Genomic DNA, 26,057 nt, shown 5'->3' with positions numbered 1-26,057 from the left:
TCAAATATTCTTATAACATGTATATATGCATCTGCTATTATACTCAAAAATTTTGCTTCTAAAAGGGTCCAATATATCTTCCTTTCTACCTCTTAAAATCAGATTGTTGCCTTAATAATCATTCCTTCATACTTTATCTACACTTTCTATTGCTTTTTCTCCCTTTTATCCATTTCCCCCATTTTTCCCATCTTAGCCAACATTAATTTCACAACTACCATGAAGAAGGTAAGCCACTTCTAGGCACAACCATATATTAATTATGTTTGCTTTATTAATTATTTAGGTGCTACTATTATGAGGGTCAGCCACCTTCCTATGATTAATTCCTCCCTATTTTGTCCTAGGTCAACCCTTTAATAATTACAAACATTTTATTTATTATTTCTTATTTTGAGTTGGCCCTCCCTCATTGACTCACTCAATCGCTAACATTCTATTATTTGATGTTGTGATTGGTGTTTAGAAAGCCTCTAATTTTGCTAGTGGTGTGGCATAATATGACTACTTAGCCATCGTAGGTGGTTAAATGCATGTAAAGGTAGTTTTTAAGCATCTTCACCTTTAACATATGTGTTGTACCAAAGTGTGGAATAGCTGCCCTATGTTTACGGATCATTTGTTTACACTCATCTACTCCACCTCACCTAAGTTTAATAAATAGGTTTTAACATCAGCAAAAGTAAACCAATGGTAACCAAAAAAGCAAAACAATAATAGACTGTTGCTGTGCATTAGCATAGACCCCTCTAGATTGCTGCTGTGTATATATATCACTGTCCATATTAGCATAGACCCCATATCCATTGCTGTGTGTTTATCTTGTAATAGTACGTTGTATTTGATACTAATCATAGCCTTCAGTAATGAAATCACTGCACATAAATCTCTCCTTTAATATTAATTTAATCGCTGCCATATGTCTTCACTGTCAGCCAACATTCATTCCTCTTATTGATTCAAAGTGTTCTCATCCTGAGCTTTTATTATTGGGACAAGCAATTCATATAAAAGATCAAAGCAATCTTTTGTTGGGGTGGCCACATCCATAATGCATTAAAGATACCTCAACTTAGTGTATGAGTTTGATAATCCACAATAGGAAGCAAACTCTATAATTACCATTACATTGCTAAGGTTTCTCTAAAAGGGCTACACTTTCATATGGATTTTTCTAACTTCTTCTGTATTTCATATGCCCCTTGTAAAAAGTGAATTTCCTCTCAAATATTTACTTCAATTGGGACAGTATGCTGGTATGTACACATCTTATAATCTCTATCTCAACTTGTTTAATGTCGTTATTCTTTATGATCTTTATCCTTCATGAGAGTTTTTTATTCATAAGTTCATAACATCTTCAATACATTCTCTATTATCTTACTGATTTGGCATTTCTTTCTTTGCTGGTTGACACTATCCTTTAGCTGTTTCACATTCTTATTACATGATGAAGAATCCTTTAACAAGCTCATCCTTATATTAATCATAATATGCTTAAACCCTTCTTGACATGATTTTGACATCAATGATAACTTCATCTTCTGAACTTTGACATCAATGACAACATTTCCAACAAAGATATCATCGTGTGCCTTCATATGTAACACATCCCATAGCCATGTGTTTCCCTCAATATAATTACACTAAAATTATTACTTATCGAGTAATGAAATAACATTGACTGAAATGGAAAGCAATATAATGCAAAGAGATACCTATAGGCTATAAGTGCTCATACGCTTTATGGGAGACACTACGAAATTTAAGCATCCAGTGAGCATTCATCAAAAAGGTAGTTAGACCAAAATGTCTGGGTGAGAAGCAATGTAAAAACCTTGAAGGACAGGCTGTGTGGGATTAGCTGTGGAAAGGACAATTCACTGGCAAGGGGGAGAATACTCATGTCCCTTTGGTTAGGGGACTGTTCCAATTCACTCCTTTTGCCACCCCAACTAGGAATTCAAACAAGGGCTGGGCCTTACAGGCAGGAAGGCCGTAGAAAGCAGTATCTTATAGACGATGGGTGGGTTGATGGAATGAAAGGAGCCGGGGCGGTAGTCAAGACTGGTATTTCTTCTTTGGAATAATAAAACGTGTTTGATATACAATTGGAGTTGGTGCTAATTTCAACAGTTTGTATCATGCTGCTAATTCCAAATATGTAGGGCATTATATGAAAATATATGGAATATAACCAGAAGCAGATATTTGCAGTCATACACTTCACAACTCAATGCATACGGATTTGATCTCAATCACTTTTGTGGTCCCTTAACCAGAGATTGCGCATAAGTGCTCCTAGGAATTGATCCAGCAACACTTCCAAATGTGTTTGAAGACTTACTAATCAAAATTTTCTATATGTACAGGAACAATATCATCAGCCACCTTGAATTTTCCAACCAACCGTGCAAAAAAGACCATCTGTTGTTCAAGAGTGAATTTAATGTTTTCAGCCTGTAAAATCAGTTTGTTAGTGCAAGTTTTGTGAACCCAGTCTTTTTGGAAACCAACAAGAGATTCATATAAAATTCAGTTAAGATTAATCCTATAATAAATGTACCTTTCGAAAGCCATGTTGTTCTCCTTCATATTCAATTAGGGCAACAGGCAATCCTTTCTCCTTAACTGCTGAATAAATTTTCTGTGCTTGTTCAGGTGGGACAACCTAAAGGCAATACATAAAATTTGCATAAACTGGTGAGAGCTTTTTCATATTGTAGTCACAAAGCAACTAAATGTAGGGAAGCATCTTCTGTAAATATGACAAAACAAAAAATAGTTAGTATAACAATACAGATTTAGAGTTCCTCAAGCTCAGATATTTATGTGTGTGTATATATAAATATACATATACATATACATATCCATTATATATGTTATACACACACATATATATTCATTGGCTGCCAACCCCTGCATATATAGCCAATGTGTGTGTGTGTGTTTACACAGAGAGAGAGAGAGAGAGAGAGAGAGAGAGAGAGAGAGAGAGAGAGAGAGAGAGATAGATTTAACAGTGGCTGGTAGCCAATGAATATATCACCAACTGCGGCATTTCAAATTGTGTAGAATTCCCTCAAGCTCAGATGCTTTTGGTGTTAGATTGTAATGAAGTGGTTGGTAGCCAATGGATGCATCATTAACTACAGCATTTCCAATGCACACAATTTGCATTAGTGCAATTATTCCATCTGCAATCATCTTATTTAGAGAAATAATTGCATATTTAAATGCCTGATAAAACAATATTGAAACAAAAAAGGACCCACCGTAACTTCAAATCTCAAACAACATTATCATTCTACTACACCCTTAACCTATTGATTTTATTGAGATGTGTGTAGCCAGCTTGTGCTTAGCAATCATTTATATAGTCTCAAATAAGTGGTTAGTTTATGATCTCACATTGCAAATTGTGTTTTTATTGGCAACTTTTGGAGGTTTACCCCATTTAAGTGGTCTTTCATTCTCAAGTATTATCAAAATTATTTGCATATTGCAGCATATTTTCTATAATACTTTTCTCTTGTGCAAATTATTTCTTAAGGCGATTTTTTTCGATTTAGGAGAAAATTGTGAATCACGTATCTCTCTCAATTTGGTGATTGTTTTTTTCTTATTTTTGGAGGGTTAACCAATGACATACTAAAGCTGTTCAGAGTCTAGAGTTGAAGTTATTTGGAGAAGATTTGAGGGAGTTGCAAAATTAAGGTTTCCATCAAATTCATCCTCGAGACTGCAAAATAGCAATTTTTTGGTAAATTCTAGGGGGTTAAACAAGAGCAATTGATCCACCTATACTCTGGACTAGAAGTCATTTGGAGTTGTTTTGAGTAAGTTATTACAATTTTAAGGTTTTTCACAAGTTTTCTCTATAGGCTACAGCTTTTGGAATTCTTCAAATTTGTTTAGGTTTTTTAAAAACTTGGAGAAATCATTAGGTATCATCAAATGAAGAAGATGCTTAACAAGGGGGTTAAGTGTGTTTGTGGCCCAAATGTGTTCATTAAAAGCCTATCAACCATAGGTTCCAACATTGCTAGATCTCTAAGCAATTATAGATAGTCACTCTAGCTTTTGGAGGCATTTGAAAAAGATTGCCTCCTCAAACAGATCATGATCATGCCATTCAGCTAGTACCAAAGAGACAGCTGCCCAACATCAAGCCCTATAGGTACCCATATGTACAAAAAATTGAGATTGAGAAGATGGTATATGAGATGCCAAAGGTAAGTATTATCAAGCATAGTCAAAGTGCTTATTCCTCTCTAGTGATAATGGTGCACAAGAAAGATGAAAACAAGCAAATATCTCCTAATCAACAAATACACCATAAAAGATAAGTTTCCAATTCCAATGATTGTTGTTTTGTTAAATGAGATTAATTTCCTTCTAGTTATAATCGAATCAAAATTTAGAGATGAGGACATATATAAGACATCAATTGAAACCTTGAGGGCCACTATGAATTTTTGGTGATGCCTTTCAGCCTCACAAATGCACCACCTACATTTCAAAGTTTAATGAACCATATTTTTGGGCAATTTCTATGAAACTTTATTTTTGTTACTTTTTAAGACACCTTGGTATATAGCAAAACATGGGAGGAACTGTTCTTGTATATGAATCAAGTTTTGCACATTCTTAAACAACGTCAACTTTATACTAACACATCCAAGTGTATGTTCGATGTCAAAGAAGTGCAGTAACTAGGTCATATTGTTTCACATGAGGGAGTAAAAGTGGACCCTCACAAGATCAAGGCTGTGGTAGAACGGTAAACGCCTATGACCCTTAAGAACCCATAGATTTTTATAGTGTTTACTGGTTACTATTGTTGATTTATAAAGAATTATGGTAGCATATCATCACCTCTCATAGCCTTGTTGGAGAAAGATTCCTTCCAATGAAACGAGGCAACAACCACAAATTTGAGAACATAAAGGGAGACATGTGCAGAACTCTAGTTCTAGCTGTCCCAATTTTTTCTAAAACACCTATGAATTAATGCTTCAAAACATGATATATCAGCAGTATTCATGCAAAAAGGAAATCCATATCAATCGAGACTTGCCAACTCAAAGGTAAGAATTTGTTGAAGCTTGTTTATGAGAAGGAAAGGTTGGCTATCATGCATGCAACCAATCAATGGAGACTTTATCTCATGGGAAACAATTAAAGGTAAAGAGACCATGACAGTCTCAAATATTTCTTGGAGCAAAGGTTGTCATCTTTAAAACAAAAAAGGGTCACAAAGATGCTGGGATAACTTTAAAATCATATATAAGAAAGGAAAATAGAATGTTGTGGTTAATACTCTATCTAGAAGGGATGAAGCCACAGTTAATTAATGTATGTCATTTCCATATTACAAGAAAATTGAGCAAATGAAGCACAAGATGAGTGGGAAAAGGACATGGATAGTAAAATTGAAAAACTCCGACAAGATTCAAGTGTGTTAGACAAATTTGAATGGAAAGGAAATGCTTTATGGTACTGTGTGGAGTGAAATTGTGCTATGAATAAACAAATTTAAAAACTAAATTGATCAACAAAATTGCAAGCAAACGGATTAGGTGTTAGAAAATCCAATAAAGCATAAAATTTTGCAATATAAACTATGCTAAGATTTCTTAGTTTCGCATAAGTGGTTTTGTCCAATGATAGTTAGGTGTGTTGTAATAAGCACCCCTAAATTTTTTGAATTTTTTACCAACTGAAAATGAGTTACAATGCAATGTCCTTTCCACTTTCTAATCACCTAGTTCCCAAGATGGGCATACAATGTTCAGGGCTAAACAATTAAGCTTTTCCACTTATTCAGAGGTGAATGGTTACATCATTTATGGCCACTTATTTAGTGGTGGGTGTTGATGTGTTTTTTATGACACCTTGAACACAGAATAAAATACCAAGGTATTCTATCCCCTCTTGAACAAAGAAATCTCATAGGCTAATAAACATGATCAAATGAGATGACTCCTTTACAATGCGAACAATGTGACCTAATGCTCGGGATAGACTCAATGAAATTGATGTGATGTTGTTGGAATCACAAGGGGACTTAAGTTTACGAACTCTATTGGAATGTGAGATCTTACGTTGCTTGGAAAAATAAAGATTAAAGAGATAAAAGATGAGCCTTCCAATAAGCAAAAATTTATGCCAAGGAGCAAATAGTGGGTTTCTCAAAAAGGGCGTGTACTACAATGTTCTTGTTCCCTTTCACCTACTCGATGTCAAAATCCTATACCAAGATTTTGCAAACCCAACTTTGTTGTCACTCATTCAAATCCTTTTGTTCTAAGAAATGTTCAAAATTGTTATGGTCTATCCTCACAACTTTTCCACCTACCAAATACTACCTAAATTTTATCTATGCATACATGATGGCAAGCATCTCCTTATTGTAGATGGAGTATAATCTCTCTATATCACAAGGCTTTTTTCTCTCATGAGCAATGGGATGCATATTCTACATAATTATTGCCCCAATCCCCTAAGCTAAATCATCACATTCCAAAACAAAAGGCTAAGAGAAATTTGGTAATGCTAAAACAAGACAAGTACTCATTACCTCCTTAAGTTTGTTGAAAGTAGATTGAGCCTCATTTGACCATCTAAAATCTCCCTTCATAGTGAGATTGTAAGAGGTGCACCGAGCTATGAGAAACCCTTCACAATCCTCTTATAATAGCTCCATAGGTTGAAGAATCCCTTCAACTCTATTAGTGTCTTCGCGCCCATATCTTTCCCTAATGAACCTTCACTCCATCTCCAGTAATCACATGCCCCAAGTAAAGTATCTTTGTTAGCCCAAACTCACACTTGGAAGCTTTGGCAAACAAGGATTGAGCCTGCATGATACCAACCACCTAATCAAGGTGTCTGATGTGATCCTCCCATGTCTTGTTGTAAATAAAAATATCATCAAAGAACACCATGAAAACTCTTGCAGCTACTTCTTAAAATGTGACTCATACAAGACTCAAAGGTACTAGGAGCATTAGTCAACCCAATGGACATGACCAAAAACTCAATAATGACCCCAAAAATGTTGATCTGATGGTATCCCAAATGAAGATCAATATTCAAACAATACACTGCACAATGTAACTCATCGATCATGGGAACAAGATACCTGTTTTTTACGGTCTTTTTATTCAATGCATGACAATCAATGCACATCCACGTAGTTCCATCTTTCTTCTTCACCAAGACAACTAAAGAAGCGAAGTGACTCAAGCTAGGCTTGATGTATCTTATATGTAACAACTCCTTAATCGCTTATTTAACCTCCTTCTGAACATCTTGGGATGCCTATAAGGAGTTTGTTACATCCCTCTTTTCTGACTTTGGAATTATGCTTATTATGCTTTTGTGATTAGTTAATCAATAATATTATATTTGTCTTCACATGTGGATGAAAACTCTAAAAGATTAGAAATTGAATGAGGAAGTTATTTTGATATTGATGTTTCATGTATTCAGTTATAATGGTTAAGATTTGACTCACTGGTTTTTCAAGTAACCAAGTTAAAGCAGGATACGCAACACCCTCGGGAGGGAGGGAGAGTAACATCAAGGAAAGGATTGCAAACTTTGGAAAACAACAATTCCCATTGAACCCTGAGCCAGGAGACAAGTTGTGTTCCTGGTTACACCACCTCGGTCAATGTATACCTTGTTGTCTAGGGTATTGCTTGAGTGGGTATTGTACCTTAGTTATGTAATCATTATTTCTTCTTTATCAAATAATTTCAATAATTAATCATTTGCATATATGGGTGTAAGCTACTATCCATTGAAGTGCTTTATTATTTAATAAATACATATTTACATCTCTATAAATATCTATACATGTACATAGATAGGATCTACATATATTAATACGTATATACTTTGAATGTATTAATGATATATTAATAACTTGGGTGAACATAATCATATGGGTTAATGCTATCAGATGTTTCATTCAACTTTAACTATTCACCGACTAGTAAGTCGAGGGATATTATTTTCATGTAAGCACTTGTATGAAGTCGTAGTTCCTTACCTCTACAAACATTAGCGCTACCACCATTGTGCACGAGCTGTCATGTTTTCAGTTTAATTTGATTTGTGCTCCCTGTTCTTGGAATGATAGTCACCACAATGAATTTATTACAAATAGTCTTTCCTTTGGCCAGTCGAGGGGTTATCATTTTGCATGGAAGTAGCACTCATTGGGAAGCATTTAGTAAAAAGACGAGATATAGCATTCACTTTCTGTATTCACAGTCAGTAGCATATTGTTTCTGGTTTTGAGAGGAAGGATAGAGATTAAACTTTAATCTATGGTAGTATCACATTCTTGTTTGTTCCCCAGGATCGCATCAAATATTGTTTTCTGTCAGTGCATTGACTGGAGAATAATGATCAAAGGCATCTTCTCTCAAGCATGAACCATTGTCTTTATATATGTTTTTGTGTTTATTTTATGTCAATGCAAATCTATTATAGTGGGTGTGGGTATATGAAGCTAGAATGCAATTTCTTTCAATCATTGAATACGTATTCGATTAGATGAGCTTGCATTATTATTGAACTGCATTTCTAGAGATTTGTCAATCCGCCTTACCATCGTAATGCAGAGCAGATTAACAAAGTCTTGGAATTTAATTAAATGACAAGAAATTCATGAAATATTTACTGCACGTTAGATAAGGCAGTAATAAAGTTTTCTGATTTGAATACCTTAAATTAAAAAATGTTAAATCCTCATATTAAGGAATCGCACAGCATGTGTAATGACCCTTATGATTCAAATGTTAGCAAGAATCAAGAGATGGGGAATCTAAAACCCAATCCAAGGGTAACTTTGATAGGCAAGAACATGCTAGACTAAGTGGACAACAAGAAGAGCAATCAAAGGCCTTAGACTTTAACAACAAGAAAAACCAATTAGCGAATGATCTTTCAAATGACATGAAGAAAATTAAACCACCTAAATTTGAGGGTTCTACATCTGGAAACGCTATTGAAGCATGACTCACAGAGATGGAAAAGTATTTTGAGATCCAGAATTACTCCAACAGCTCTAAAGTAGTATGGAGGGCCTACCAACAATCAAGACAGGTAGCAACATGGTGGGAGAATAAGAAGGCAAAACTGGATTTAAAAATAACTAAGATCACATGGGAGTAGTTTGTGGGAGTCTTTAGACAAAGATGGCTTTCACAAATGGTTTATGATCAAAAATTGCTAGACTTCCAAAACCTTAGGCAAGGAGAGTTGTCTATTAACGAATCTTGGGAGAAGCTTACCAGATTAATTAAATGCATGCCCCATATTCAACAAGATCAGAACTATCGCGTTCAGAAGTTTGTCATGGGACTTAATCATCAGATCGAAGGGGAGATAGATGTGTTCACGCCACAAACAATGGATGAGGCCTGTGAAAAGGTTGCCAGGCAAGAGCAGAGGTTGAAGAGAGACGACTCCTACCAGAAAAAACATCGCAAGAAGGTCAACTGGAACCAGCCCCTCCAAATTTTAAAAGGGATTCAAGGGAAACAAACCAGACTTCAAAGAGGACAAGAAAGGATACACCAATCATGAAAAGGAGGGAGACTTTGCCAACAAAGGGGCAGAAAAACGAGGACCACTTGGAGGGTTCTTCACTTGTGGAGGAGATCATTATGCAAACCAGTGACCAAAGAAAAGTCAAAGTAGTCAGCAACAACGAAATCCCTTGCCCCCTCAACATATAGCATTCCAACAGAGGATCCATGCAGCAGTAGACAATAAGCAAGGTGAATACCAAGTCACACTTATAGAAACAATAGGTATGCTTTACAATAATTCCATAGCAGTGTTGATAGACACTGGTGCCACAAAATGTTTTATATCTCTTAGATTACTAAATAGATTTCCTAAGAGAACTGTCTATATGGCTAACTCAGGAACTGTAGAATATGCCAACCAGACGAGAGTTCGGGTACAGGAATGTTTGTTTGAAGCTAGGGTTGAGCTACTAGGATTCGCTACAAAAGTAAGCCTATATGTGGCACCTTTAAGCTCCTACGATGTGATCTTGATGATGAATTGGCTAAAGGGGCATAAAGCCATAGTGGATTGTTTCTCTAAGAGGGTAGAGTGTTTAGATGATTAGTAATTGAGTATGCTTTCAAGGAATTCAACGTGAAATTAAAGTAGGGAAAATCTACGCCATGCAAATGAAACAATGTAAAAGAAAGGTTGTCAGATGTATGCCATTAAGTTGGAAGAGGTTAATGAACTTAAGGAGGTCGTATACCACGATGACATGATGATGTATGATGTGACCAAGCATAATAGTGAAGAGGTGCCTAAAAAAGACAGAAAGGAGGAAACCTTTGCAAAAAAATATCCATACAGGATTATTAGGATGTATTTCCTAAGGAATTCCCAAGAATACCTCCTAAGAGAGCTTCACTTTTCTATAGACTTGGTACTACGAGCCAAATCTGTATCCAAAGTTCCTTGCCACATGACAACGATAGAGTTCACAGAATTGAAGTCACAATTGTAAGAACTTATTAGAAAACAACCTAGCATGTCGCCATGGGGAACTCTCCTGATATTTGTAAAAGAAGAAAGATGGGACTCTACATCTATGTATAGATTATAGAATGTTGAACAAGCTCATTATCATAAATAAGTATCCCTTACCCAGAATTGATGAGTTATTTGATAAAATGAGAGGTGTTTTAGTGTTCTCCAAAATAGATTTACGGTCTGGCTATCATCAATTAAGGTTGAAGGAGGAAGAAATTCGTAAGACAGCATTCAAAACAAGGTATGGTCACTATGAGTTCACTGTATTACCTTTTGGGCTCACCAATGCACTAACGACATTCATGAATTTGATGAACAGTGTGTTTAAGGGTTGTCTGTATGAATTTATTCAAAGAATGAGAAGAACGTCTTCAGCATTTGCAAATAGTCCTTCAGTGGTTCCGAGAACACAAGTTGTATGGGAACCTATCTAAGTGCACCTTCTTCCAGAAGGAAGTGCAGTATCTAAAGCACATTATTTCCGTAGAGGGAATAACAGTAAACTCAACAAACATAAAAGCTATAGTGGAATGGCTTGTCCCGAGAAATGTACAAGAAATAAGAAGCTTCATGGGATTGGCAGGGCACTACAAAAAGTTTGTGAAGAATTTTTCTTGAATAGCATATCCTATCACCACTCTTCAAAGGAAAGGTAAAAGGTTTGAGTGGATTGAGAAATGTCAAAAAGCATTTGAGTGTTTAAAAGAGAAAATCACTGCTGTGCCTATTTTAAAAGTACCAAACCCGGAGGGACAATTCATGGTAGTTATGGATGCATCAGGGGAAGAATTAGGAGGGGTCCTCATGCACGATGAACAAGTAATTACTTACAAGTCTAGAAAGTTGAAGAACTATGAGCAGAATTATGCACCTCATGATCTTGAATTAGCAGCCATAGTGCAACTCTACAAATGTGGCGACATTATTTAATGGGAAAACCATTTGGACTTCGATCCGATCATCAAGGTTTGAACACTCGTCATAGAAGATGGCTGGAGCTAATTGCCAATTATGATTTTGAAATCAGCTATATCAAAGGGAAAGAGAATAGAGTAGCAGATGCCCTGAGTCATCGAAGACATTTGTCATCTATAGTGACTCTGAATATAGATTTTAGAACTCGAGTTCTACAGAACCTTGAAGGTGATAATTACTACAACCAGGTATGAAAGGTTGTACGAAACAATCTCCAAGATCCCACATATGAAGGATTCAACATTAAGTTGGATGGACTACAAAGGTACTAGGGAAGGAATGAAGAGGTATGCTGCAAGATTCATGGCAGGTTGATTTGAATGACAGAAGGTGAAAACAAAACACCAACATCCAACAGGGCTGTTACAACCACACGCCATTCCAGATTGGAAGTGGCAGATCATCAGTATGTGTCATGAGCCTTACCTAATCCGCTTTATATGGTTAATTTGATTTGTTTATTGTAAGATTATCAACGTGATCTATTCAATCTGGTTGGTTTATTGCCCATCAATCTGCTTTATTAATGTATAAAGAGATAATATCGATCAGATCCCATCAAAACTATTATCAAGTACAGGTACAAACAATAATGTTATCTAGCAATTATTAATGATATTAATTATATTCTCGTTATTTAGTGATTATTATTATTAACCAATTTTTATCATTAATGTATCCACATTAAAGCATTTATTAGTATTCACAATTTATGAATGGTTTTTGTGGTTGAGAGCACACGATGAAGGAAACGCAGCAACCTTTCAAAGGGGTGGCTGCCACTAAAGGACGTGACCATTAATGGTGGTCTTTCTACTAAGGATCGGGGAGGATAAATACCCTCCACAATATTGAAGAGGAAAATCGAACAACCTTAGAGGAGAACAGAATAAAGAGATCGAAACTGCAACTACTGTTAGGATAAGACAATATTCTGGAATGGAATTATGTGCATAACTTTGTTAATATTCTCTGCATATCATTATGGATAGCAGATCATCTTTAAGACTATTCACTGCATGTTATCTCTTCCACATTCTATGTAATCTATTTTGATTAATACGATGTAATATGATGTTATCATCTATCCGTGTTATATCTGATTTTTAGAATCAACCATGGTTATAAAGACTTGCAATAGGGAGAACAGCTGATAAGGCACCCTATCAATATAACTTGCAATAGGGAGAATGGCTGATAAGGCACCCTATTAATGTGGCTTGATCAAGGGAGAATAGTGGATAGGACATCCTATCAAGCGTATCTTTATTAAGGGAGAACGGTTGTTAAGACACCCTGACAAGTCACCTATTCTATCTTGATATGATTGGATTTCCTTTAGTTATAATCTATAATTCTGAACTTTAAATTTAAAGTTATTTGTAATAACGAATTGATTTTAGCTTCATCAATAACTAATCTTTTTTGACTTCATATTCTTTCTATTATACTTCATGAATCATAGTTAGTCTTTCCTTATTTTATGGTCGTAATCAGTCATTCTGTATTTTATTATCATAGTTATGATGTTTAGTCACTTATACATTAAATTTCTGATTTGTTTGCAAGGTTTCCTATTTAAAGAGATAAAAGTATTCCCTCTCTATCCACCCATAGGTGTTAAGAATCGAAATCTAGGGTAAACTAGGGCATTTCATATAAAGGGACATTACAATATGGACTTTGTACAAGGTCTACCCATGATGAGGAATAGACATAATGCTATCTTAGTAGTGGTGGACAGGCTTACCAAGGTAGAACATTTCATACCAGGGAACTTAACCGATGTATCGCATATAATTGCTCGGAAATTTGTTCAGGAGATTTTTCGATTGCATGGGGTACCCGAGAAGATTATCTCAGATAGGGATGCCAAAATGACATCCAGATTTTAGCAAACCCTATTTGCAGCCTTAGGAACACAATTAAACATCAATTCAGCTTACCATCCTAAGACAAATGATCAAACAAAAAGAGTAAATCAAGTATTGGAGGATCTCTTAAGAATGTATTGTATGGACTAGCAATATAAGTGGGAAGAATAGCTTCGTCTAGTAGAGTTTGCTTACAATAATTCGTACCAATCAGCCATTAAGATGGCACCCTTTGAAGCGCTATACGGAAGGAAGTGCAGAACTCCTATCAGTTGGGATAAGCTTGAGAACAGGATAACCCTCGGCCTTGAAATGCTTATGGAGATGGAAGAACAAGTTAAGCTGATCAAGCAAAGGTTAAAAGAAAATAATGATCAGCAGAAAAGCTATGCTGATGCAAAGCGAATTCCTAGACAATTTGTAGTGGGAGAGAAGGTTCTCCTACGAGTTAAACCCCAAAAAAGTTTCATCAAGTTTGGAAAGGCCTCCAAACTAGCCTCGGGATATGTGGGACCCTTTGAAGTCCTTGAGGTTATCAATCCAATAGCCTACAAAATTGCTCTACCACCAACTCTCGCCTGGTTACATAATGTTTTCCATGTTTCTTTGTAATATCCCCCTTAATCTTTTCCCAATTTTTTTCCACAATTACATTCAACACAACACTTGTTATGGTTAGGAAATGAAAACCAAATGCTGTTGAAAGTAACCCTTCCACTTTTTGAACACCGAGAACCCAATCTGGGAGGGTGAGAGCATACAATGTTGAGGGGATCGTTAGATGCCAATAATTGAAAATTGCTTGCAATATCTAGGCGGCAAGCCAGCCCCTTCCACTTTTCAGCAAGATATGTAGAATATTGAAGATCACTTGGCACTTGGCAGTAAACCAGCCAAGGATAATACAAGAAACTAAACAATCACTCTACCGCTTATGCAACAGGAGGACTAAAAATGAAATAGCAATCAACTCCACTGCTAATTAAATGGGAGGACTGAAAATTAGATTACAAATCAACTCTACTGCTTATGCAGCGGGAGGACAATATTACAATATTCAAAGTAGGCAGCAAAGCCAGCCTCTTCCACTTATGCAGTGGGACTTAAAGCAACAATCCAATCAGATGGTTGTTAGTACTACTAACCATCTTACAATGTATAATATGGATTACAAACTAAGAGATATCACTATTCCAAGATAGGTGGCATAGCCAGCCTCTTCCACTTATGCAGTGGGACAAGAAAGAACAATAGGAATTGATGTTAGTACTACTAGCAGCATTACAATATGAATCCTAGAAGTAAAGAATAGAGAACCAACAGCTGCAAATAATAACCAAGTTCCTTGTTTCCACACCAATGAACTTACACACCCCAAAATCAACTCCCAACACCACAAGCTCTTCACACAACCAAATACAAATTCTGAAATTAACAATAACACACTGAAAATGCGCAGACCAGCAAGCTACGGACACACTAAAATGTCCACAACTTCCCCAAATCAACTCCGAATTGCACCAAACCAAAAGCAAATGAAAGATATAACATAGACAACACAAATAGAACCTCAAACCTGCACCGCGAACACCACAAACATTCAGCATGCAACCTGAGGCAGCCAAGGAAAGGGGACGGCTCTGCTAGGAAGTTCGAATTGCTACATAAAATCCAAATCAGCTTTTCAAGATCCGCAAAATGGTGAACTATATCGCCCAAGGCATAGAAAGAGATGGAGTCGATACCCATAACCACACATCAAACACACAAGGAGCCACAAGCAAAAAACACCTTCAGCACACACCACAACCAGCAACATGAACACTCAAGAAAACACACCAAAACATATGAAACTGACACAAATTCTACAACATTGTTCTTCAATCTACTCCTCTGAATGAAGAGCAGTCTTTGGCTCGACTAGTTGCTGTATTGCAAGAAAGAAATCAAGCTATGGCTAGGAGGTATGCATTCCCCGAAGCTTTCACTCTACATTTCGGCAGCATTTCATTATAAAAAATCTTGGATACCAAAATGAGAGCCCAAGTCACTTATTTATAACTTTTTGCAAACCAAATTCAAATTCAAATGCACTCCAAATATGCCCAAACCAAATGTCATTCCATTTCATCCACATTCGGCGTTGCATTTCATTTCATTTCCTTGCACAAGTTTGCCCAATTCACATTCACCCAAAATCGCCTTTTTTAATAAATATAATTGTCATAAAATAAAGTGTAAAGTGGGCGTCCAACTATGACTTCCAAATAAAAAATATTACTAAGGCAATATACTTAGAAAATTGCCCCATTTGCCTTGAGTTATAATTTAATCATTAACACCATGACGACCCCCTTGAACTCATATGCAAATTTTGCCCAAATAGACTTAGGATAAAATTAATATTTTCTCCCTTCCTAAGTTGTCCATCCATAAAATAATCAAATATTAGTACCTCATGCCTAAGGTATTAATATATATTAAATAAATTCTCCTCAAATACTGATTATTGCCAAATTGAGCCAGAGACTGAAGTGTTGGAAATCACCAAAACTAAACTGAGTTGGGGCTCTAAACTAAACTCCTAAAAATAGTCATCTGAGTGAATACAGGATCCTATCAAAATAATATTGCCAGAAATAGTACTTACTATAAATAGCATACTGCTAAAAATAGTAAGTGTTTCCAAAGTGATTTTTACCACATTCTGAGCAGCTGCCAAACTTACTAAAACTAGTAAATCATGAAAAAGTCCTCAGATTGGTTTGCATGTTATACCATCGTAGAGCTCTCGGAAAACCTAGAAAAACCCAGAGAACTCAACTGCTTCTGCCTCCACTTACTAAAAATAGTAAGTCAGTCAAACTCCATAACTTGCTATGCATGTGCCCTCACTGCGAAGCTTTCTGAAAACCCAGAAGGAATCCAAAATCTAAACAAATAAATTCCAACATGCAAGCCTTTGAAACTGCAGAAACATCCTCCCAGAGATAGGAAACCCTAATTTGTGCTTCCGACTAGCCTATGGGTCTCCGGAATAGGCTAACTATCCCCAAAACAAATTAGAGCGGAAAAGGGGACATTACATTCTTATCTTAAAAAGTAAGTTGCAGATTTTGACCATATGATTGACTGAAATTTCTTGGAAGTGCAAGGTCCAGTGGTGATTATGATCGAACCACTCAGAGTACTCGAGGTATGTAAGCTACGCTTATGCAACCACGAGGTTATGAAATGCAAAGTCCAGTGGAACCGGTATGCAGAAGATAATTCTACTTGGGAGGATTATGAGGAAATTCTTCTAAAATTTCCCTATCTATTCAAAAACAATTGAATTACTGTGATAAGAACTGAACAGTTTTATTTATATGTTATGGAAGATGTTAAATAATCATCGAGGACGATGATTCACAAGGGGGGGAATATGTTACATTCCTCTTTTCTGACTTTGGAATTATGCTTATTATGCTTTTGTGATTAGTTAATCAATCATATTATATTTGTCTTCACATGTGGATGAAAACTCTTAATGATCAGAAATTGAATGAGGAAGTTATTTTGATATTGACATTTCATGTATTCAATTATAATGGTTAAGATTTTAGAAATTGAACAAGGAAGTTATTTTGATATTGATGTTTCATGTATTCATTTATAATAGTTGAGATTTGACTAACTGGTTTTTCATGTAACCAAGTGGATGCAAGATACACGACACCCTCAGGAGGGAGGTGTTGATTTGTGTTTTATGACACCTCGAACACTAAATAAAGTATTGAATACTCTATACTCTCTTGAACAAAATCCTCTCGAATGCTAAGCTATGTGATCATACAAGGTGACTACAAGGTTTATATGGTCAAGTATTGATGTAACTCAATGGTTTGATGTGATATTGTTGGAATCACAACGGGGACTTACGTTGTATATGAATGCTTGAATGCAGTTGGAACGTGGAAATTTACTTGATTTGGAAAAATAAAGACGAAAGGGATTGAAGGTTTACAAGAATCTAATCTACTCCTAAGATCAATGATAGCACTGGATCATGCTTGGATGGACACATTCCTTAAACCAAGCTTTACTTTGCCATGTTGCCAACAACTATACAAAACCGATGCAATCTTCTAAGGGAAATGAAAGGTTTTCATATCATGAACATTCATCCAAATACCCAATACACTCGCGCAACTTGAATAAACATATCCACAACTGAACTTAGTATATCTTACTATTTAAGCTAACTATGCACTGTAATTGAAAATCATCCAACCATAAATAGTATGAACCAAGGAATTATCAACATCCGCACATTACTCCATCACAATCAATGAACTTCATCTAACATGAGGTTATAACAAGAAAACATACCATATGTAAAAGAAACACCACCATTCACCATAAATTCAATGAAAAGTATGATTATTTATGTCTTGGCAACGATTTATGCCTTCTCCTCCTACTCTACTTCTAATCTAATTATCTGGCTACCAACTATTAACCTTACAAATGAGGAGAGCAAGCCTTATATAGAGCTCTCTTTACAAATGAATGGCCAGGATCAAATCCAAATCAATGGCCAAGATCACAAGATAAAACCCCAATTAAGGTTAGTTATAACTAACTTTGTATTACATTTAATGCTTGACTAATGATAAAATCACATTTTAGGACACATGTCCTTCCTTGAATTCTAACCAATAGAAATTGAGGTTAGGTAAGATAAACAATATTTGATGAAGTGACAAGTGTCACTTGCTCCACCTTTGAATGAGTCAAGTTCGCTGAGCTTGGAAATGTTGATTTTGATTGATGAATGAAGGTGAGTAGGTTGGTGATGACTAAGCGCCACCTCAGCTACTTGCTCCTCTTGTAGATCATCACAAAGTGGTGTCATTGAGCAATATCTCTTGATATCATGTAGCGATTGCACCACCAAGGTTGTGTAATCCTTCCTCACCTTGAATACATTGATCTTATTCTTCCTCCAGCACTTTCATCCCTTGTAGTAGTTGCAATGCTAGCCTTTGAATGTCCTGATTGTGTTGCCCTCATTCCATGCCTGATTTAGGCCTAACTTCTGTTACTCTATGTCTGATTTTGCAGTGTCTCGAGGTCTGATTACTGAGTTTCCAGGTCTGTGTCTCATGTTTGGAGATCTGAATTGATGCTCTGGTCTGATTTTCAATTACGAATCAGTTATGATATCCACTTTATAGGTCTGATTTCTCAGTTTTGCAAGTCTGATTTCACTTTGATCTGCTCTTAGTTCATACTTCTCTGTTCCTCATTCACTGATTTCTACCCGAAATTCGCCCCTTATCATTGCTGGTCTGCAATTCACCCCTCATGTCTGGTCATAAAACTTAGTCTGGTGATGAATTTGCCTTAAAATTCGGTACAAATCACTTCACTTGTCTGGTATATAGTCTGCTCCAGGTCTGATGAAAAGACAAAAATACCCTCAATCTGCTCTTAATATGCTGCGATCTGCTTCCTGAGTGTTCTAATTTAGGGCTGCTACTTTCTGTATTTCGCTTCTGATTAGGTTCATGATTCTCAATGTTCCAGATTTGATCCCTATGCCCTTAAGCCTGATCTTGCTCTGCCCCTACTCACAGGTCTGCTCCTTCTACACTGCACATTGAATTTGAATTAAAATGGCATTAAAATGGATTTTGATCTTTTCTTATAGGGTTCCTTAACACCTTAATTTCATTTAGCCCGACTTGCACAATATATGTTCTGAAATTGAATTACTTGAGTCCAAATTCAAGTCGGCTAGCTTAGGATTTTTTATTGTCTTTAAAAAAATTTGAATTTTCTCCCTTTAAGACCGACATAGAGCTTTCTTCACCTTAGGCAGGTTTTAGAAGGTTAAAAGACAAGCTCAAAGTGCCAATTTCATATCATTATGAACAAATACAAGTCAGCAGTGTTTATTTTTTCCCTAGGTTAGCTAGGTTAAGGCTGACTGCCTTGAAGCATGTAAGTATAAGGTGAATTCTGCCTTCCACCAACCCAATTCATACCTCAAAACATATCATTCTGCTCTTCTTAGTGCGAATTAGATCTGATTTCTGCTATGCTAAGTGCACACCTCACCTTGGTCGTGGATTTTAGAAGGCCGTGGATTCTTGCTGATTGTGGATTTTAGAGACGTGTAGATTCTTGCTGATCGTGGATTTTCATCACCCAAGGATAATTCACTTGCTTTTCCAAGCAGTTGGTTGTCTTGATCACTTTCAGTCTTGCATCATACTTAGTCGTTCAGTTGATCAAATATCATGATGTTGCACTTACCTTTATCAAGTTGTGGATTTTGCCAACTCAAGGACAATCACTATTCAATCTCGTCAACTCCAACATGTAGTCTATCAATTCACCCTCAATATGATGTTGATCTTCATTCTCCAAGCAAGGATTGAGTCAGTTCATCGTTTCTTCTTCACTTCATGGATCGACCTTGTTATCTTCATGCTTGAGGTGTCGATTTTAGCAGATCCTGGATGCTCAAGTCATGGATTGATCGCCATCACTCACCTTCAACATCAAGATCTCTTCATCCAATTCCCTTCAAGGCATCTTCATTATCGTTCATCAACGCATTGGGATAGCATCACTCTCAATCATTATTGCCTTCAAAGATCTTCAAGCCTTGGATCTCCACAAGTCACAGATTTTGGCGACTCAAGGACAAAAGTCATCACCACACCCTTAACCCAAGGACAAAAGTCATCACCACACCCTTAGGTCATGGATTTAAGCAACTCAAGGACAAACATTGCAAGTGTGACCTCCACCTCGACTTGATCTTCATTTCACTTCACCTACTTCGAAATTGTTCATTAACACTTGAGGATGATGCAACTCACTCAATCAACACCTTCAATGACTCTCGGCTATGAATTCCTTGCACTCTAAGACTAGTTGGAGTCATCATCACTAGGTCATGGATTTAGCAAGGTCGTGGATTTTCATGAGTCATGGATTTTGGTGACTCATGGTAATCCCAATGACTTCCACTTCAAGTTGATTTCGTCATTCCTTGCTCAAGTTGATCATCAAGACCTTTGCCTGCAAACTTGGAGGATTCTAAGGCTAAAATCAATTAAGCGCAACCTTTGTTCACCATCACCTCAAGGTCACCAAGTCGTGGATTTTGTCTGGGCGTGCAGTTTGCCTAGTGGATTTCATGAGGTGGTAGACAAAACTCATTTGCATATCACAAGTCCATCGATTTCACCAAGTGAAAGCTAGTATTGTTAAAAGATTGACTTAGTGTTGCATTGCTTCTCCAAAATTAATCTAAGTACAAAATCACCTTCACCAAGCACTTCACCTCATTCATTGAATGGTTAAGCACCTCATCTTGAGTGTGGATTTGAAAGATAAACATTGCACTCCATCATCACTGACTCACATCGATCAAAGGCATCCAAGTCATGGATTTGAGCACTCATGGAATCACTACTGCATTTAAACTTTCATCCTTTCCTGAGGTTGACTCGGTCACTGTTAGGGTTCCATCTTTGAATTTCCCTTAGGAAATACAAGGAAACCTAACTTGTATTCTTTTTATACTTTCCTCATCTTCACTCATAATCTTCTTGAAATCCATTCTCCATCCACTTAGACTTGATCAATTCTTGTCCTTTCATTTTGACCTAAGAGTGTCCTGCTCACTTGACTACTTATATATCATGAGACTCACCTTGACTTGACCTAGAAGTTGCATTGTGAAGCATCACCCAATGACTACCTTGACACTCACCTATCACTTGGCTCTCATCTATCACTTGAGCACTTAGAGCTGACAAGACTCCAAAATAGTCTAGAGGGGGACCTGTCTACTACTAGACTGCCTGACTTGATCACATCCTGACGACAAGGCATTGCATCCCCTCACAAGCAAGAGGTTAAAGACACCAAATTTATTGCCAAGCTAGACGAGTAAACTAAACAACTACACTACCGAGCAAAAAGTGGGGGTCCCAATTTGCAATGGTGTGATGTGTGAAAACATCACAACAAGAGGGAGAGTGTCATCAAGGAGAGGATCAAAGTCTGCAATCCTAGTTGGTTGCCACCTTAGTTCAAGAATTGATCATCTCATCTTTGTCGGCCAATTGTTGGTCAGTGTATACCTTGTTGTCTAGGGTATTGCTTGAGTCCCAAGCACTCCGCCTTCAGTGTCCTTTCCACCAATTATCCAACAAGTTCAACCCGTAGTTTCCCAAACAAGCATCTCAATGGCTTGGCATCCAACCAATGCCTCCCCTATGGTCTTTACATCCTATAATGCAATGCCAAAGAGTCCTGAGCACTTCTGTTCTAAGTTTCATAGTTGTGACCTAAGTCGCTCAGCTGATGAACATATCAAGATTTTTGAGGATCTCTTGCATAATGAACATATCAAGATTTGTGACCTGAGTGGCCTATAGGTTGTTTCCTTACACCTTTGATGAAGAAGCATCTCACTGGTATATTCACCTGCCAGCTAACTCCATTCATAATTGGCAAGAGATGAAAGATATCTTCTTAGAAAAATTCAGATCACCAATTTCTCCATCTAAATTATATCGACAGTTTGTGGAAATAATAAGGCAGGAACATGAGCCTATTAGTACTTTCAATAATACATTTCACAAGGCTTATACAAGGCTAGAGATCCCTACAATTTGAACAATGTTGCCGTACTGCCTGTTTACTATGTAGCATTAGATCGCCTCACTTCCATGTTTGTAAAAACAAAAGGTACCCTCCCAGCCAATTTAAAGGAAGCATATGCTTCAGCTATTTCAGTTAGCAATGATCTAGAAGTAGGTACTGCTACAGGACCCTTGAACTATCTAGGAAATCTCGCTGCAAGTACGGTACCGCCTAGGTGCGAGGTTCGTCTTCACCTGGATTCGCAGGTTTGAGTAATACCTCTTTCGTCCTTAGAGTTTGGATTAGGTGGTCGTAAAACCTTCATTTTACCCTAGTCATGCTCAAGTGAGCGTTGTCTGTGGTCCGTCAGTTTCCCTTTTCGTTTGGGTTTGTGGGTCGTGTATTTGGTTGGCTTTCTTGGGTTGCGTGCTTTGCGTGTGGTAAAATTGAGTATTTAATCCTAAGTATTTATTTTGATTTAATGTGTTCATTTACGCATTAGTAATTGAGGAACTAAATTAAATAGGTTTGTTTTATGTGATTAATCATTAATTAAAAAGATCACTCTATTTATGTTTGTAGCAAGTTCAATTTAATGGTTAATTTTAAATAATGAATTTATTCAGTTTATGCATTTTGAAAGGGAAGATTTAAATTTATTCGAAATAGAAATAAATTTAATCTCTTTCGCATTTTGGAATAGAAAGGTTAATTTTAATTATTTAAGGAAATCAATTTTAATTATAAAAGGAAGGTTTTCTTGAGTTGCAGGTTGGGCTCTTCATCAGATCTTGCCAAGAATGCGAAATGAGGTAGGATTCGAGTGCATCTCTTTGATTTCTTGTGTTATTGGGTTTGTCTTTCAAAAAAAAAAAAAAAAATATTGGGGAATGGTTGTTCTTGATGATTCTTGCTTAAAATCTCCATGAATGTTCTTAAATTTAAATTTTAGTTTTGGGAATATTGGTTGCTTTTGGGTCAAGATTGGTTAAATGGAGTAGATAAATGGTTGTAAATCCATCTTAGTTTGCCAAATATGGTTTTGGTGGTTGAGAAAATTTGCTTATTTGAAAGTTGTTCAACAAAGATTGTGTATTTGGAAAACCATGATCATGCTGGAAAAATTCTCAATATTTATTGTTCTTGATCATTTTGGAAATTTAATTTCGTTTTAGTCTCTGTATGAAACTATGGATTTTGGAAATCTGGGGTTTTATTTATTGTTATTGTTTTCTTGGTTTTTAAAAAATAAATAAATTAAAAACGAAGTTTATTTTTTTAAATTCGTTTGAACGGATTAGGGTTGGAGGGCGGAGGAGCTGAGGCTCTACCTGTGCCCTCCTCCCCGCGGGATTGTGCAGGGTCGTGACCACAAAGTGGTCGCAGGGAACCCTGCATCCACAGTCGTGTCCGCGTGGGGCTGCGGTGGCTTCCACCTCTCTTGTGATGGGAGGTGGGCCCTGCAGTGGTTCCCACTTTTTTTTTTTAAAGTTTTTTTTTTTCTTTTTTGGAAGACAAACCTAATAACACAAGAAATCAAAGAGATGCACTCGAATCCTACCTCATTTCGCATTCCTAGCAAGATCTGATGAAGAGCCCAACCTGCAACTCAAGAAAACCTTCCTTCCCAAAATGCCCAAATCTCCTCCAAAAATCCTTCTCCAAAAATGTTTTCAAAAATGCCCCTCCAAAAACAATCCCCCAAAAATATTTTTAAAACTAAGGTAAATGGAAGGATATTTGAGCTAATCCCTTATTTTTGAATTTAAACATCTTTTAAATAAAATAAAAAATCATTCTTTTCAACTATTCAAATATTCTAAACTTGTTTTTCTAATTAAAAATCAAAATGCTTCTCTCCCTCATTTAGTTTTAATTTTCTCAATATTAACAAAGCTAACATTTATATTTCACAATATTAATGAGGGTAAAATATTTTTAATTAAAATAAAATCCCAAAATCAATCTTTCACACTATATCAATTATATATATATATATATATATATATATATATAAAACTTGTTTTTCTAATTAAAATTGGTTTTCTTAAATAATTAAAATTAACCTTTCTATTCCAAAATGTGAAAGAGATTAAATTTATTTCTATTTCGAATGAATTTAAATCTTCCCTTTCAAAATGCATAAACTGAATAAATTCATTATTTAAAATTAACCATTAAATTGAACTTGCTACAAACATAAATAGAGCGATCTTTTTAATTAATGATTAATCACATAAAACAAACCTATTTAATTTAGTTCCTCAATTACTAATGCGTAAATGAACACATTAAATCAAAATAAATACTTAGGATTAAATACTCAATTTTACCACACGCAAAGCACGCAACCCAAGAAAGTCAACCAAATACACGACCTGCAAACCCAAACAAAAAGGGAAACTGACGGACCACAGACGACGCTCACTTGAGCATGACTAGGGTAAAATGAGGGTTTTACAACCACCTAATCCAAACTCTAAGGACGAAAGAGGTATTACTCAAACCTGCAAATCCAGGTGAAGACGAACCTCGCACCTAGGCGGTACTGTACCTGCAATCTCCTGCAACCAAGAGTCGCACAAGCATATATATATATATATATATATATATATATTTAATGAAGGTGTTAGCTCGAGATTAATAACAAGAATCAGGAGAACAATTAAACTTACATAAGAATCGATGCGAAAGCACATTAACAGGTACGCACAATAATCATAATATCTGACTACAACATTACTTAATGGTGAATCAGCCATCCAAGAATGCCTCATAAAAAGTCAACCAAGGTCAAACCAGTTTTACAAAGCTGACTAGGGTAGGGGCACTACAAGAGTGTCATCAAGGAGAGAATTGCAGACTTTGGAAAAGAACAATTCTCATTGAACCTTGAGCTGGGAGATAAGTTGTGTTCCTAGTTGGTTGCCAACTTAGTTCAAGAATTGATCATCTCATCTTTGTCGGCCAGTTGTTGGTCAGTGTATACCTTGTTGTCTAGGGTATTGCTTGAGTAGGTATCGTACCTTAGTTATGTAATCATGTAATCGTTATTTCTTCTTTATATATATTCTCGAATATAGATATATATAAATATATTTGTTTGTACATAAGCTACTATCCATTGAAGTGCTTTATTATTTAATAAATACATGTTTACATCTATATATGTATCTATACATATACATAGATAGGATGTATAGATATAAATATGTAGATACTTTGAAATTATTAGTATCTATTGTATTAACAATATCAAATTGTATTAAACCTATTAAATTGTATTCATTTTACTAATTGTATTAACAGTCTTTTATTATATTAACAACCTCATGTTGTGTTAACAGTATTTTATTTTATTAACAGAATCATGTGTGTTAATAGTATTTTATTTAACAGCATCATGTGTGTTAACATTATTTTATTATATTAATACTTGTATTAGACTGTGAACAGCCCCTATTATCATATTAATGAAATGCTATATTCTAACCAGTAAATAAATATTAAACAGTTCCCTACGTATTATCACAGATTTATACTTACCGTGGCAACTGTGATGGTTGCTGGTGAAAGTCTTACCTTTCTTTTCTCTCTTTTTCCCTATTCTCTTTTATTATCTCCCGTGTGTCTCTTATCTTATTTTCCTCTGTGTGTGTTATATGCTCCAGGAAGGGAGGGAATCAATGGTATTTAAACCATCGATTTTCTATGTCTCTTCCAAGGGGACACGATTCCTTGGATAGTTGTTCCTTGGGTCATGTCCCTCCAATTCAACGTATTAACTCTTAATGCAGATCGGTGTTTGTGAATTAAAATCGATGCAATTTATATTAAACAAAGATATTAAATACAAACATTAATAAACAAGGATATTAATAATAAATTGTTGATAACTCTTTAATATTAATTTGGGAATAATAATAATCTTTTTAATAATAATAATGTACTGATATGATTAATGTAATCCGT

General features: G+C 36.0%; 1 protein-coding gene across 2 annotated transcripts in view; it reads right to left on the bottom strand.

The window, feature by feature from the left end:
• Positions 1 to 26,057, bottom strand: part of LOC131039098 (uncharacterized) — a 208,775-nt gene that overhangs the window by 911 nt on the left and 181,807 nt on the right. The window contains exons 17-18 of one of the 2 annotated variants that reach the window (XM_057971752.1): positions 2,567 to 2,671; positions 2,348 to 2,460 (exon numbers count right to left, since the gene is read on the bottom strand). In XM_057971752.1, coding sequence (XP_057827735.1) covers positions 2,348 to 2,460; positions 2,567 to 2,671 — 218 coding nt within the window. Of the gene's footprint in view, positions 1 to 2,056; positions 2,461 to 2,566; positions 2,672 to 26,057 lie in introns of those variants that run through there. The other variant, XM_057971751.1, reaches the window with a different exon arrangement.

The sequence above is a fragment of the Cryptomeria japonica genome, chromosome 10 (assembly GCF_030272615.1).
Source record: "Cryptomeria japonica chromosome 10, Sugi_1.0, whole genome shotgun sequence".
Lineage (NCBI taxonomy): Eukaryota > Viridiplantae > Streptophyta > Pinopsida > Cupressales > Cupressaceae > Cryptomeria > Cryptomeria japonica.
This window is presented reverse-complemented; position numbering and strand designations above follow the sequence as displayed.